Source organism: Macrobrachium nipponense, chromosome 30 (assembly GCF_015104395.2).
Source record: "Macrobrachium nipponense isolate FS-2020 chromosome 30, ASM1510439v2, whole genome shotgun sequence".
Classification (NCBI taxonomy): domain Eukaryota; kingdom Metazoa; phylum Arthropoda; class Malacostraca; order Decapoda; family Palaemonidae; genus Macrobrachium; species Macrobrachium nipponense.
In genome coordinates this window covers 55,288,073-55,301,616 of record NC_087218.1, presented here as the reverse complement: position 1 = coordinate 55,301,616, position 13,544 = coordinate 55,288,073, and the positions used below count along the sequence as shown (strand labels likewise).

Here is a 13,544-nt window from a genome sequence, read left to right as displayed (position 1 = left end):
TGGGGGGGGCCCCTTATCTAATAAATATTTTAAACTTATAGGTACATTTTCATATTTTTGCCATTTTAATGTTTATGCTTGTCTATCATCATCCTTTCAAACTGTCCTATAATTGGCAATCGCTGTTCTATGTCTAGTATATAGTTGCGTGCCTCTAGTGCCAGATGGTGCATTAGAAAGCACTATGAAGAAAGCACAACACCCCGTAAGACGGCAGAGTTAGATTGTCAGCATGGAAAAATTACAACCAGGTTACCTCCCTTACTTTCTGGAATTTTTGGCAACCTTTAGTTCACTTTATGCATTATGGATGTTATGTGACACGCCTCCCTAATAAGGAATTTGAGGCTTAAAATTGGTTCCTGGGAAAGAGGATTTGATGGAGCACCATGTTGTGGTAGAAAGGCAGGTTTTAGGAGGGGTAAAACATCTCTGTAACCTTGGGGGACACATCAGACTGTGAAGCAGGTATTAAGAGGGCCATAAGGAAATAAGTTCCAACATCCTGGGTTAACTGAATAGAGAAGTGATTATCCTACTGATGAATATACTATAATCAGAACCGGGAATATCTTTTAAAGAAAATGGAGATCTCGAAAAAGTGGGCTCAAATAATGTTAAGTAAGAGTGGGAGACAGAAGAGATAACCAGTAGCTGGGAAATAAGATAGGATCACAAAAATCAAAATGGTCTGAACATGTTATGAGAATGGATGAATGGCTGTCAAAAAAGTTGTAGATATGGAAGTAGCAGAACGAAAACCTGTTGGAGTGTGCTGGATGTCATGGGAAAAAGGGTAAGTTGAAGACTTTAGACCATAGTTTTTGACAAATATTCTGAAACTTAATATAATATTGACATTGTAGTCTAGTTTAGTGGTTGCAGTATAGGACTGATGTAGATGTTAATTAATCTTACTGACATCATTGTATGTTTTACCCACTAAGTTGTAGGACTGTTATCTGAGTAATGTAAATTAGGCATTGAGAAATTTGTTACTCCTTATTACCATGTTTGGAGTGTTAGTACTCTACACAGTTCTCATCAACAGTTAGGTCTCTTTCCTTAGCTAAACTCTATTTGACCAGTTAGGCAACCACTGTTAAGCTCTTTGAAGGCATAATTAAAATTAAGTGATTAGTATTTGTGAGACACTATAAAATTATTTAAAATGTAAAAAATTTTTTGTTTCCTTGAAATGCAATTAAATTTTGTAATGGAAAATTAATATCATTGTAAATATTGTAAATTGTTTTATGTATCTTTGAAATAAATTTATGTATTGTAATGAAAACTGTGCTAATGACTGCACTCATTTTTCCAGATCACGTAATGTCGATGGGCTGGGGAGGCATGGTGGTGGGACCTGGATGGTGGGGTGCAGGTGGGAGCAACAAGACAGCAGTCCAGCTGCTACAGGAAAGTAAATCCCGTTATGTCAAAAGCGACCATGTCCTGGGCACGCGTCAGTCGCCCGCGAGACCTGAACGTCTGCAGATATCTTCAAACCCGAATATATTTCTTAGTGCTCCATCACATACACTCCACGTATCACGGCCATCACCAGCTCCAGAAAGGCGTCATGCCCTAGGAGATCAGAGTAATGTTATCAATTCCGGAATATCGCCATCACGTCCAATGCCCCCTTCAGGCCCCTCTTCCTTGGGTGCACAGCCTCCACCATTGCCTGCTCGCTCACCCCGTGTGACACCACGCATCAGAGGCCGAGGGCCGGATGGGCAGAACTGTCGTAGTGGTGATTTGAGGAGGTCTCTCTCTCATGGTCCGGGTGACAAAGGGGATGATGTTCAAATGAAATTACGCCGCCTTCTTAATACAGATTCGAGGGAGAATTTAGCATCCCATCTAACGTCACCCAGTGAATCAAATGCCAAAATCCCCCCACCAACCCCACGAAGGAATATTAAGTCTTCTCCTTCGGGTACTTTTCGTGCTGAGCCTGCAACTGTCACTGCACATAAGTCACTGCCTGACTTGAATCGAGCATCGTCACCTGCAGTGGAAACGGATTCTGAAGGAGGTACTAGTGGACGTCGTCGCCCTTCGTGTCCAGGTGCAATACCTTCAGTATCTGTACCCCCAGATCCTCCTCCTCGACCACCACGCATGTTTCGTGACCCCCCTCCACCACCGGAACGTTCCCCTGATAGGCCACCAGCAAGACCACCGCCACCTCAGGAGCACTGTACTCGGCATCTGTCGCGTGCTTCTGCTTCTGCTGGAACACTCATGCCAAATGATGGTCGCCGTTCTTCAGACAGTGATGTGTCTGCTTATGGGGCAGCTGGAAGTGGAGTTAGTAATAGTGAGGAAGGTAGGAGGAGGCCCATTCTAAGATCAAGGTCTGACGTGACTCATGAACGAGGACGATGGGATGAAGATTTTCGTCCATCCTTAGCCCCTTTGGACTTGGAAGCTTTCTTTGAGTCAATGGGCTTAGACTCTGTCACGTATCGTCAGGTCAAATCTCCACCAGCGTCTCCTCATTCACCTCCAGTATATTTTGAAGAAGTATCTTCTGAAGAATCTGGGCCACTTGGGGGCCGACGTGGTAGCTCAGACTCTGATGATGGGCGAAGAATATCGGGGCCAGGACCTGGGCCACCTTTGCCCCTAAGGGGAACTGGAGAGCCCTCTATTGTCGAAAAAAATGCACGTGTGATTAAGTGGCTGTTTAACTGCCAAAAGGCACAGGGCACGTATGTTTCACGAGTTGCTTCCACCAAGACTTAGCCATAATATTGGCATGCCCTATATAGTACTTACTAGTCTGCAGCCATCTTTAATTGTGGGTGGAAAAAGAGTGATGTGAATACTGTCATTTGTTCGCAGTGTATTGCTGTTTTTCCTCATCTCCACAGTCTTTACTTGGCTGTTTTACTGTGATAATCTGTGCAACACCTCATCATTTTACTGTTCAGTCAGCCCTCTCTGATCCTATAGGTCATAAGTCACCACAGTATAATTGAAGGGATCAGCGGATATCTGGTAACATGGATGCTTCATTTTTAGTTGTAAGAGATTCATATTACAAAATCAAATATACTGTTGTTGGAGTGGTGTTCACTAATGAAATATTAATCATTCCAAGTAAGTTAGTTATGTTGTTCACAACAGCTATTTAACAGTGGTATCACAAACTATTTATTTACTTAGTAATGTCATTTAATGGCAAGTAGATAGCACAGCATTCCAATGTTGCATAGATTCTGTAATAATCGGATTTAGATCAGGCCATCAGTATGTTTCAACATCCTAATAATTGAGTTTAGTATTGTCCTGATTAGCTGTCACTCAAGTATGGATTTGCAATTTGACTGTTTTGTGCAGTTCTTTCTACACTGTGATGTATTACGTATAATTTTCTGGTTATAAATCCATTCAAAGGTGAATTGAGTTAAGTAATTATGAAATTCATGAAATGAGCTCACAGAACAGAAGTGAAAATGTGCTTCAAGACGATGTGGGAATTGAAGTCTTTAGTGATAGAAAAGTTGAATGGAAATGTACAGTCCAGATATATTTGGTAGTTTTGTCTTTGTATCTTTTTATACATGATTGTGAATATGTTTAGCCTCAACTTTTTGGAGGACAGAATCGAATTTATTGATAGATGTTCATACAAATTCGAATAACAGAACCTTAATACCTGGCTAGACAGGTTCACAGAGTGCTGATCTCTGGTGAGATGAGCTGAATGGCAGTAGGAGGAACAAGGTCTCATGTTGTTGAAATTTATATTACTGTACAATATTCTTGGCTCAGACTCATCTGAGATGGACAGGTGTAGGGGTGCTGTTGTGATGGCCATCAGTAGAGAAAGTGGTATTATCCCACATGAGAACAGGGCATATCTTGAGTGTCAGTATTGTGACACCCTTTGTGTGCCGCTTCCCTTTTGTAGATGAAACGTCCAATATTAATCAACTGCTAATGGATGAAGGTATTGGAAACAAATAATTTGTTGTTTAGCAAAACTTCAGTATTCTCTGTACGTATCTAATTTTGATTTAAGAAACCTATAGGCAAGCCCTTTTAGAGATCAGATTTTTACACCAGTGGTCTGGTTAAACTGCCATTACTGATATACTGGCAGTACCAAGAAGAGAACATTTGACAAATGAGACTTGAGGCTTACCCATGGTAGTATCAAGAGGAGACATTTTTTGATTTATGAGACTAGTAGGTTATCTTCCTAATTGCCACACTGCTCATTTAACCAGCAGATTGGTAGTCAAATTGTCATAAAATTGAACACTTTTAGTAAAAGCTAAGCTTTGGAGCCTAAATGTGGATTAATATTTGACAGGTTCTCAAAAATATTTGCTTGTTCAAAACAAAAAAATTCTGCATTACATTCCTTATTGTATTTACTGTGATTTTATCAATTTTACTATTTTTTGTAGTTTTTCATGGAAACTGAGTTTGCTAATACTGTATTTAATTTATTGTCAATGTTAAGAGAACCAATATCATATGAACATCACTTCAAAATTTAACATTTCTACATTGGACACCGAGTATCATAAATGTGTTTTTTTATATAAATTTTTTGCCTAAACAATAATTGCTCATTTCCAGACTCAAACTAGTCTTCATGTCTATGAAGGAATTTTTAAGTTTTTTGTAACTCGAGTGAAAATGTAAGAGAAATGTCTCTCCCCAACAAACTATTAGTAAGACTAGTTAAGTCTTTCCTGTGTTATTTAAAGTCATGTGAATCCTAAGACTTAAATCTGGAAATATTTTTGATGGAGAGGTTGGACTAATAATGTTGTAAGACTTGATAATATGATTCAAACAACAAACTAATGGAAGTGCGAACAATCACTGCCCTTTGCCTTTGGAAGTACATTTATGTACCCTGTACGGTGATTAACACTTAGGCTGTTGAATTCATACATTTATAGTATTTTTATAATTCTGGATGAATACAGGATTGTGAAAGGTCTTGAATCTCTCGTTAAAGTATTTAGTACTTATGAGGAATTTTGATATGTGCAACTGAAGTATAAAGTGTTACAAGAGTCTATTGACGACTCACTTCAATTATAGTGGAGTTTGTGCGTTGTTGACCTTTTTAAGTTAGGATTAGCCAGGACAGACTGTCGGTAGCTTCCGTATTCATACCCGGTGCCCCACTGATAACCAGCTAGTCAGAGTAGCCTCGGTCCCCTAAACTTTGTTACATTCTTACCAAAAATGTCAACGGGTACCAGAGTTGAAGCGTATTTGGTTTTTGAGACACTTAAGTTATAAGGAATTCAAGTGCATTATACCCTTATCTGTAGTTTGATATTGGTATCAATGGCAAACATGACTTTCCTTCATCCAAAAGGTATATATTATGGTACCCTTTGTCTGTGTTTCATGTAGGCTCTATGAATAAGTTTAACACAGTACCATAGATGTCAAACCAATAGCATGGATGGCTTATGTATCCAGAAAATGCCATGGTGAAAAAAATAAAAGGGGTTCTAAACTAAATAAAAGATATCAAATGTTTTTAGGCATTAGGTCCTCCTTAGTTTTACCATAAGAGGTTACAGCTAGATACATGAACATAGCCCTGCACTTAATCCAAGTCTCAAAAGTAGTAGTAATAGTAGGTTGCAGTACTGCTCGTTAGCATCGTCATGTTTTTCCCCTGTTCTCTCACCCCTTCGTTTAAACAGCAGCACTGAATTACTTAGCAGTTGCAGATAGGTGTTCTGTCTGTATCCATCCTTTGTTGACTGATTCTTTTGCGAGTTACAGTATTTTCAGGTGAGCTATATAATATACAAGTTTGCAATCATTTCTTGGCAGATTTAACATAGTTAAGATAAATGTCCCTGCAGACAGCTGCTTCAGAGTTAAATAATTGTGCATTTGTAGGTGTCTTGAGTAGCAAAATTTTAAAAGTACAATTATGCTTTTTAGGCACACACACTGGATTTAGAAGTACTGTATTATGTCAATCATGGACAGGAAGTTTTGAGTACTACTGTAGAGAAATTAGAGGGTGCCTAGTTTTTGTACCTCTCCTAACACTGGATGCATTATTTCAGACTTTGATTGCCTGAGTGGCATCTGGACTGCTTTCTAGTTATATTGTAGCCAAAACTTAAAACCTTTCATTTGGTACAAAATAGCTTTATTTGTTGTTCCAGAGTTCATACAAAGACCCAGTAACTTGAGGTAATTCATGAATGTTTGTCTATGATATCACTGATTGTTTAAATAACCTTGGACATCGAAGTGAGAAGGCACTTTTGCCAACGTAAACTTAACTAACCAAGCCATTATGATTTCCATCTTGTCTTTTAATTGTGGTAGTAGAGAGAGACAGTAGCAAGGGAAACTGGAACATTGAAGGATGATGCTCTCCTCTGGTCATATTTTTACGACACTGCGATGCTCTATTGTACTGTACTGGTTTGGTGAAGGTCTGGCAGCTAGAAAGGTAGATTTCTACGTAGAGGTATTTGATGCGAGGTGCTCAGAAATTGTTTCCCTGCTTCAAGAGGTGCATATAGATGAATATATATATATACTACTATAAACTATATATTGTTCAGTCGTGATTTTTGTAAAAATAAAATTGTCTTCTATTGTTACACCTGTATCTCATGAAAGAAAACTAAACAAAAGCAGCTGTTCATGCCTACTATTGTAGAAGAAATGTGTAGTGTGTTGAAAAGATGAAGTGTCATGTATTCCTAAAATGTAATGGTATTGTACACATTTTTGAGAAAATTATTTACTCTTTAAAGTGAGTTCATACTAGGAGACCAGTTTAGTTTATAGAAATACTGCTTTGTATTAAAATGATTTTTGAACTATGATACCTGAAAGCACTGGAATGTAAGTTATCAACATTGCATCAAGAAATAATGGAAGTACTGTATGCAGTGATTTTTTTAAATCTCAAGAGACTCATAATTCAGAGTACAACTATCTTGCAATGATTAATCAAGTTGAAAATATTAACCAAAGGAAGTAAAATGGTCATGTAGTGAAGTAAAATGGTCATGTAGTGAACTCTGCAACATTATACTTCTTTATTAATTTTGTGTACAATTTCCAAAGAACTCCTTACAATATCCATACACATAAGGATAACAATTACAGGTATGTCCTTCCACTCTAGACGTTGAAACTGTCAAGGAAAGAAAAAAATTGGTAGTTAACTGAGAAGTTAAATTCATAACATAGTCATTTTAGTTCCATGCAATGGTAACTGCAACCTTCAGTTGAGTTCCAAAACATTTATATGTAAAAGTCTGTGAAAGGTAGCATGTCTCATATATTTTGTAGTGACAACTTCATTAACTGATCAGTGAATCTGTCAAATCAAAGGAAGTATAAAGTTCTCAAGGAAGTATAAATTTCTCACAGAATTTAAGAAGTTAAAAATGTCTGATGTGCACCACTTGTGTTGCACTGTCAAGTTTTGTAGTTCATGAATGTAGAGGGTATATCCTTTCATGTTCAAGTACTCAAGTTCAAGTTGCTTAACATATATTTAGGATTAGTTTGTCAATACTAACCATATTTAATAATGTGAGCTGAGTGACAATATACCTTAGAAACTTTTCATTTTAAACACTGCCAGTTAAAGAAATATTTTGAATACTGTACTCTGTACGTTGATTATTTCATGATAATTTACACATTGGTGCTTCATTTTCTACTGTATTACAGAATTAACTTCAAAACCTTTCATTTTTGTGTTCAGTAACAACTTGTATATTTGTAATGTTCTATTATCATAGTGTATTTTAGGGTTGTGATATCTCTTAAAAGTAGCTATTCATAACAGTAGTCTACTTTGTTTAAACTTGGTTACGTTACTGTTACATTTCAGATCCTTTTTGATAATTTCAGATTTTTTTACCATTTTTGTAGCTTTTGTTTTTTCTTTATAATTACAAAAATTTTGTTGACCACTTTCCCAATGCTGAAAGTATAAGATGCTCAAAGAACACCGTAATACTGATATAGGAGCCTGAGACTTCATAATACTGAAATTTCAAATAACTTAGGTTGTAACTCAGGAATGTTTATTATCACCAAAGAATGAAAACAGAATTCAATAATTGTACTTTATATGAATTTAATGTTGTATGCTTTTTTGTGTTCTTACAATATACGAACCTTTGTTGTTATGCTTGCACCAACATGCTTCTTGAAGGATGGAAGAACTGTGAACCAGATACAGTGTACATTAGTTGCTAAAACTAACTAAGCAGTGGCTGGGAATGAGGGATATGTTAACCACCCAACCTGACGTGACTCTTCATGAGTCATAGTCATTACATTGACTTTCCTTCAATTTTTTTTTTGAAGGAAATTTGTATCAATTGCCATCTTGGCCATTTTTGGCCAGTGATGAGTGAGATCTTAGCCTCCCAACTTGACACGAGTGGCAGCAACCTTACACAAGTCAAACCCATTCATTCCCTCAGCTTTTTCTTCTCAAGGAAACTTACATATATCAATTGTCCCTTTTCTTGGATATTGTTGGTGTGGTACACATTTATGGAAACCAGTCAAACTTCTGCTGGTGCCAAGTGAGATCTTAAGACTCCTAACTCACCAGTCAAACTTCTTAAATTCCTTCAACTTTCTGTTTGAAGGGAACTTGTACCAACTGATGCAAGTTTACAGAGATCAGTCAAGACTCTGCCAGCTGTGCTCGAGCTTCAAGTAATGACTTGACATTCTTTAGTATCATTTTAAGGCACCATCCTTGGAACCAGATGCGAGATGTTTGAGTTTGCTGATTTAATTTCCTTCTACATTATACGATCATCACAAATAAGTGCATTATATAGAATGTGAGGTTATTTTTCTGGCATATTTCTCCCCATTCACAAACAGTGCACATGTTGTCAGTAAAACTTTTTTTTAGACCACTTTCACCACATATGTGGTGTCCTTGGTATATCTTTGAGATGGGTAAGGGTACCTGGACTTTCCTATTGGCTTCAGATGGTTGCTGTTAACAAGCAACATATTCTGTTAACAAGCAACATATTATAGGGGTCAGGAATTTTCTGAATAGGATGTATACCAGGAGTTAATCATAGTTTATGTTTGGAACCAAAGCAGGTGAATTTACATCAGCTGGGAGTGGAATGGTGCAGTCTGGACCCCTCAATTATTGTTCCAGTTGGAGAATTGGCTGTGTTAGCCAGCAACAATCATACTTTTGTTCTGACTGGAAGTATGGAAAACTCATCTAATTACAGTACTAATGGACTGTATTTTAACTAGTATGCACAAGTATGTACTCTAGTTGGCTGGTTAAGAAAAAGCCACTTTATACAAGAAAAATTTAAGGTGAGTACATAAAAAACAGGAGCTTTTGACATTCACTAAGGTCCTCTTCAGCTGTACTGAGAAAAAATCACAAAGTTTACAGACATAAAAGTACAAATACCAAATTTTTAAAAGTGGCAATTAAAATGGAAACTGTCAGTCTGGGGGTTTTCCTTGAGCATCATCATTTCTTGAAGGAGTCTTCTTCTTATTGTATAGTTAATTAAGTTGTTTGCTGGCCAATTGTATTTAGATTAGCTGTCAGGCATATTAACTGGTGAATAATATCTTCGGAGGTGAAGGCCTTGTGTCATTGGAAAATATCCAACTGTCTGATGAGTGCTCCCGCTACTATTCTTTTATTAGTATTATGTGACTTGCGGATAATCTTTGCCTTTTCTTAACCATATGTGACTTGCAGATAATCTTTGCCTTTTCTTAACCATTTAAGACAAACATGAATATGTTTCCTCATCACTGAACTTTTTAGTTGTTACTGATGTTTCAACTCTGTGGGTTGGTTTTAGTTTGTACTGATGTTTCAACTCTGTGGGTTGGTTTTAGTTGGTACTGATGTTTCAACTCTGTGGGTTGGTTATGATCGATGCTGGTTAGGATCAATGCTGGTTTACATCATGTGGCAATATCCACTTGCTAGGCTACAGCCTTAGTCTTGAATGTAGGTATGCCTAGTTGGTACTTTTGTTTCAACTCTGTGGGTTGCCTAGAATCAATGCTGCTTTACATCATGTGGCAATTCAATGAATGCCATCGAATCCACTTACTAGGCTTCAGCCTTGGTCTTGAATATAGGTCTGCCTGAAGTGTTGGTTCTGCCTTTGAAGTCAAGTACTAGAATGCCTGAAAACACAGAATGCTAAACTACTTTGGGAGCTTCTGCTTAATTAATATAATACAGTTTTGACGAGTGGCTCAGTACATAATATCCTTTTCATCACCTGGGAACAGATCTTGGGCAACCAGCTGATGTTAACATTATGGATGCCTGGCTTTGCCAAAGAACTGAGAGCCCCATTTCTTCCTGCAGATTGTGTTCCACAGAAAAGATTAAAATTCCTATAGACCTTTTCCACTGTTTTGGTATAATTAAGTAAGATACTGACCAGTTTCTTCTTCATACGTACTTTATTGATAGGCATGGACTTACTAGTTTAGAAATTATGCCTTTGTCCTTGGCTACATTGAGTGTGATAACACGGTATAAGCACTGCCTCAATATTGTCACAAGTTCTCTATAATCTCAAATGGATAGGAATTGGTTTCAGGTGGCCAAAGGGGTGGAAGAATATACCTGTAGCTATGATGGATGATTGTCATCACTTGAAAGCTTACAGTTAGCCTTCCAAATATTAACTGTATGGAGTTGTGGTCTTTAACAAGCCCAGGATTTATTGAACATGTCAGAAGGGACATGGCTTCATATCTTGAAAAGCAATGCCAAGGTGAAAGTTCATGTATTCTAACTTTCCTGTGCCCAGCATCATCTGGAGCATATACTACATTGGTCCTTATTCTAGACTAATTTGGTGCTGTACCCATTGTCACAAATCCAGTTCTTAAGGATACTGGGGAATATTAAATATCTTCTAGAGGGGGTTCATCCTATCAATTTTCTTCAAGTCTGATTAGGTGCAGTAACCATTATCACAAATCTATTTCTTGCTGAGCAGTGAAGTACAATGTGGCAGCTTCCTCATCAGATAACATTTTGAATGGCTGTGATAACATAATCATTATCACAAACTTAATTACTCTAGGGCACTGAAGAACAACTTAGCAACTTCATCAGTTTTTCTCTACAGTAACATCACACATGAGGCTTGCAAGAAAAGTTCCTTTCTAATCTGGTCCCACAACTTGACAGTTCAGGTGTATGAACCAAATGTTAAGCCTTTGTTGTAAACATTTGTAGGATATGCTGGCTTGCCTTTACCTGTACAAACAATCTAGTTAATAGGAGCTTCTGGGTAACATTTCTACACAAACCTCTTCACAGCCAAAGATACTTGAGACTAATGAACCATGGTTATTGCAATCTGGGAAACCTGCTGGCTCACTACTCCCTTCACATCCGTAGCCCATATGAATTGGGTGTAAAGTCACTGGCTGGGGCACTGACATCTTGGTTATCCTCTAGTTGCAATCTATATAAACAGCCTCCTCACCTTGTGGATAACAATAAGTAGGTACTCACTTGACTATTAAACGTGAGTGTCCTAGCAATAATATTGGCATTTGGCCCTTCATTGCTCAGCTTCTTAATAAAGAACCAATCTCTTATGTTTCTTTGACCTAACTGCACTACACTTGCCAGAAATTTTCTCAAAGTTAACAGCACTCATATAGTCATATTGATATGTACATTTAATTACTTGGAGACTCGCAACCCACTGGAAATTGTCCAAAGTTCCTCAAGAATAGTCATTGAGGGATTTAGCAAGTTTCTTTTTCATTTGTTCACTTGAGAATGAGTCCACAACTGTGCAAGTGCTGAAAAAAAACACAATACGTAATCCTATCACACCCAACAAGTGGGATACCTATCTGATCTTCCAACACTGAAATAAAAGTACTAATGTCCTTTACTTGAGCAATTTTGCAAGTATACATAGTGTGTTCTATATGAAGCAAATTATAAATTATGTATCTTAAGGCACAGGTATTTTATGTATTAAAGGCATTGCAATTTTGAATAACTTCTGTTGCTTAAGTCAAAATGGTAGTACCATTACAAATAGTGAAATCTTGGAAAAGCTGTTAGTGATACACAAATAATCAACAATGAGATAAGGTTACACAAACACGTTCAGATAAAGTTTATCACCAAAATAAAATACTCATACATTTGCTAATTGTTTTGCTTTACTGTTTATCTGTATCACATGCATGTATACTTTTTAATAAGACTGCACAGACACTTCTGATCACATTAATTGTACTCTACACTCACATATACACAGAGTAGTGCCACTCTTTTTCTCTACTGTATCTTTATATCAAATGCATGTAAAAGATATCACATGCATGTATGGACTTCTCCTAAGGCTGCATCAATAACTGTAACTCTACTGCTGTACTTTCCATCACACTAACTGCACTAGGAAACCCTGAATTGAATGCTGATAATATTCAGAGTTAGTTATAATTGAACACTGCGGCCAAGAGTAAGCATGAATCAGCTCATTTTGTCAAATGTACTTGTCTAATAATACTGTGTTGTAAATAGTTTCTAGTTTCACAATTCATTCTGTTGACATTTGAGGCTTTTTAATTGTTGTAGTAAATAGATTTTAACAACCGATCAGTATTTAAGTATTTGTATTAATGTGTTTATATTGACTTTTACAGTGAATTTATATTATGTATGATGTCTTCAATAAATAATGAAAATTAATTCTGTTTATTGTTTATTTCCACTATTTTTTTATAGAAAAAACCAAAGTATGTATATTCTGAGTTCTATGGAATGAGGAATTTAAACCATCTTTATGGTAAAAACAAAAGTATATTCTAATTTTAAGTTCTATGGAGTGAAGAATTTAATCCAAATGTACATTCTGAGTTCTGTGGAATGAGGAATTTAAACCAATGCATGTAAATCTGTTTACACAAAGTTAACTCAACCAAAATACGTATACCTGAAGACCTAAGAGGCATTGTGCACAGGAATGAAAATTGCTTTAAATTACTAGTGTTTACCACTGAATTTCTTTATGGCCAAAACAAACTTATATTCTGAGTTATGCGGAGTGAGGAATTTAAATTATTGTGCACAAATTTATTGAGACAAAATTACTTTATGGCAAAAATATTCTGAGTTATGTAGAGAAGAATTTATATTGCATGCATATCTATTGAGACAAAGTTTCTTTATGAGAAAAATATTGAAAGATATGTGGAGTGAGGAATTTAAATTGTGTGCAAACCTATTGGGACTGAAAGTTTCTTTATGGCAAAAATATTCTTAGTTATGTGGAGTGAGGAATTTAAATTGTGTACAAATCTATTGAGACAGTTAACACTACAAAAATGTACCTTAATTTTACAAAGCTCCCTAATACATTAATTAATATAATAATACATCATGTAAAATATCCTCCATAAGTACTTTATAATATCACTAAGAACTTAAATAAACTGTCAATGGATTTCAGTTTATACATGCAAACTGAGATAAAAGATGTAGAGGGTAGTAA

The 13,544-nt window shown here is 36.6% G+C and overlaps 1 protein-coding gene across 4 annotated transcripts in view; it reads left to right on the top strand.

The window, feature by feature from the left end:
- The window catches only part of LOC135202542 (protein enabled homolog), a 269,259-nt gene extending 256,517 nt beyond the window's left edge, over positions 1 to 12,742 (top strand). For all 4 annotated transcript variants that reach the window (XM_064232013.1, XM_064232014.1, XM_064232015.1 and 1 more), the window contains one exon: positions 1,325 to 12,742. In XM_064232013.1, coding sequence (XP_064088083.1) covers positions 1,333 to 2,754 — 1,422 coding nt within the window. In that variant the 5' untranslated portion in view covers positions 1,325 to 1,332 and the 3' untranslated portion in view covers positions 2,755 to 12,742. The remainder of the gene's footprint in view (positions 1 to 1,324) is intronic.
- The last annotated feature ends 802 nt before the right edge of the window (positions 12,743 to 13,544 follow it).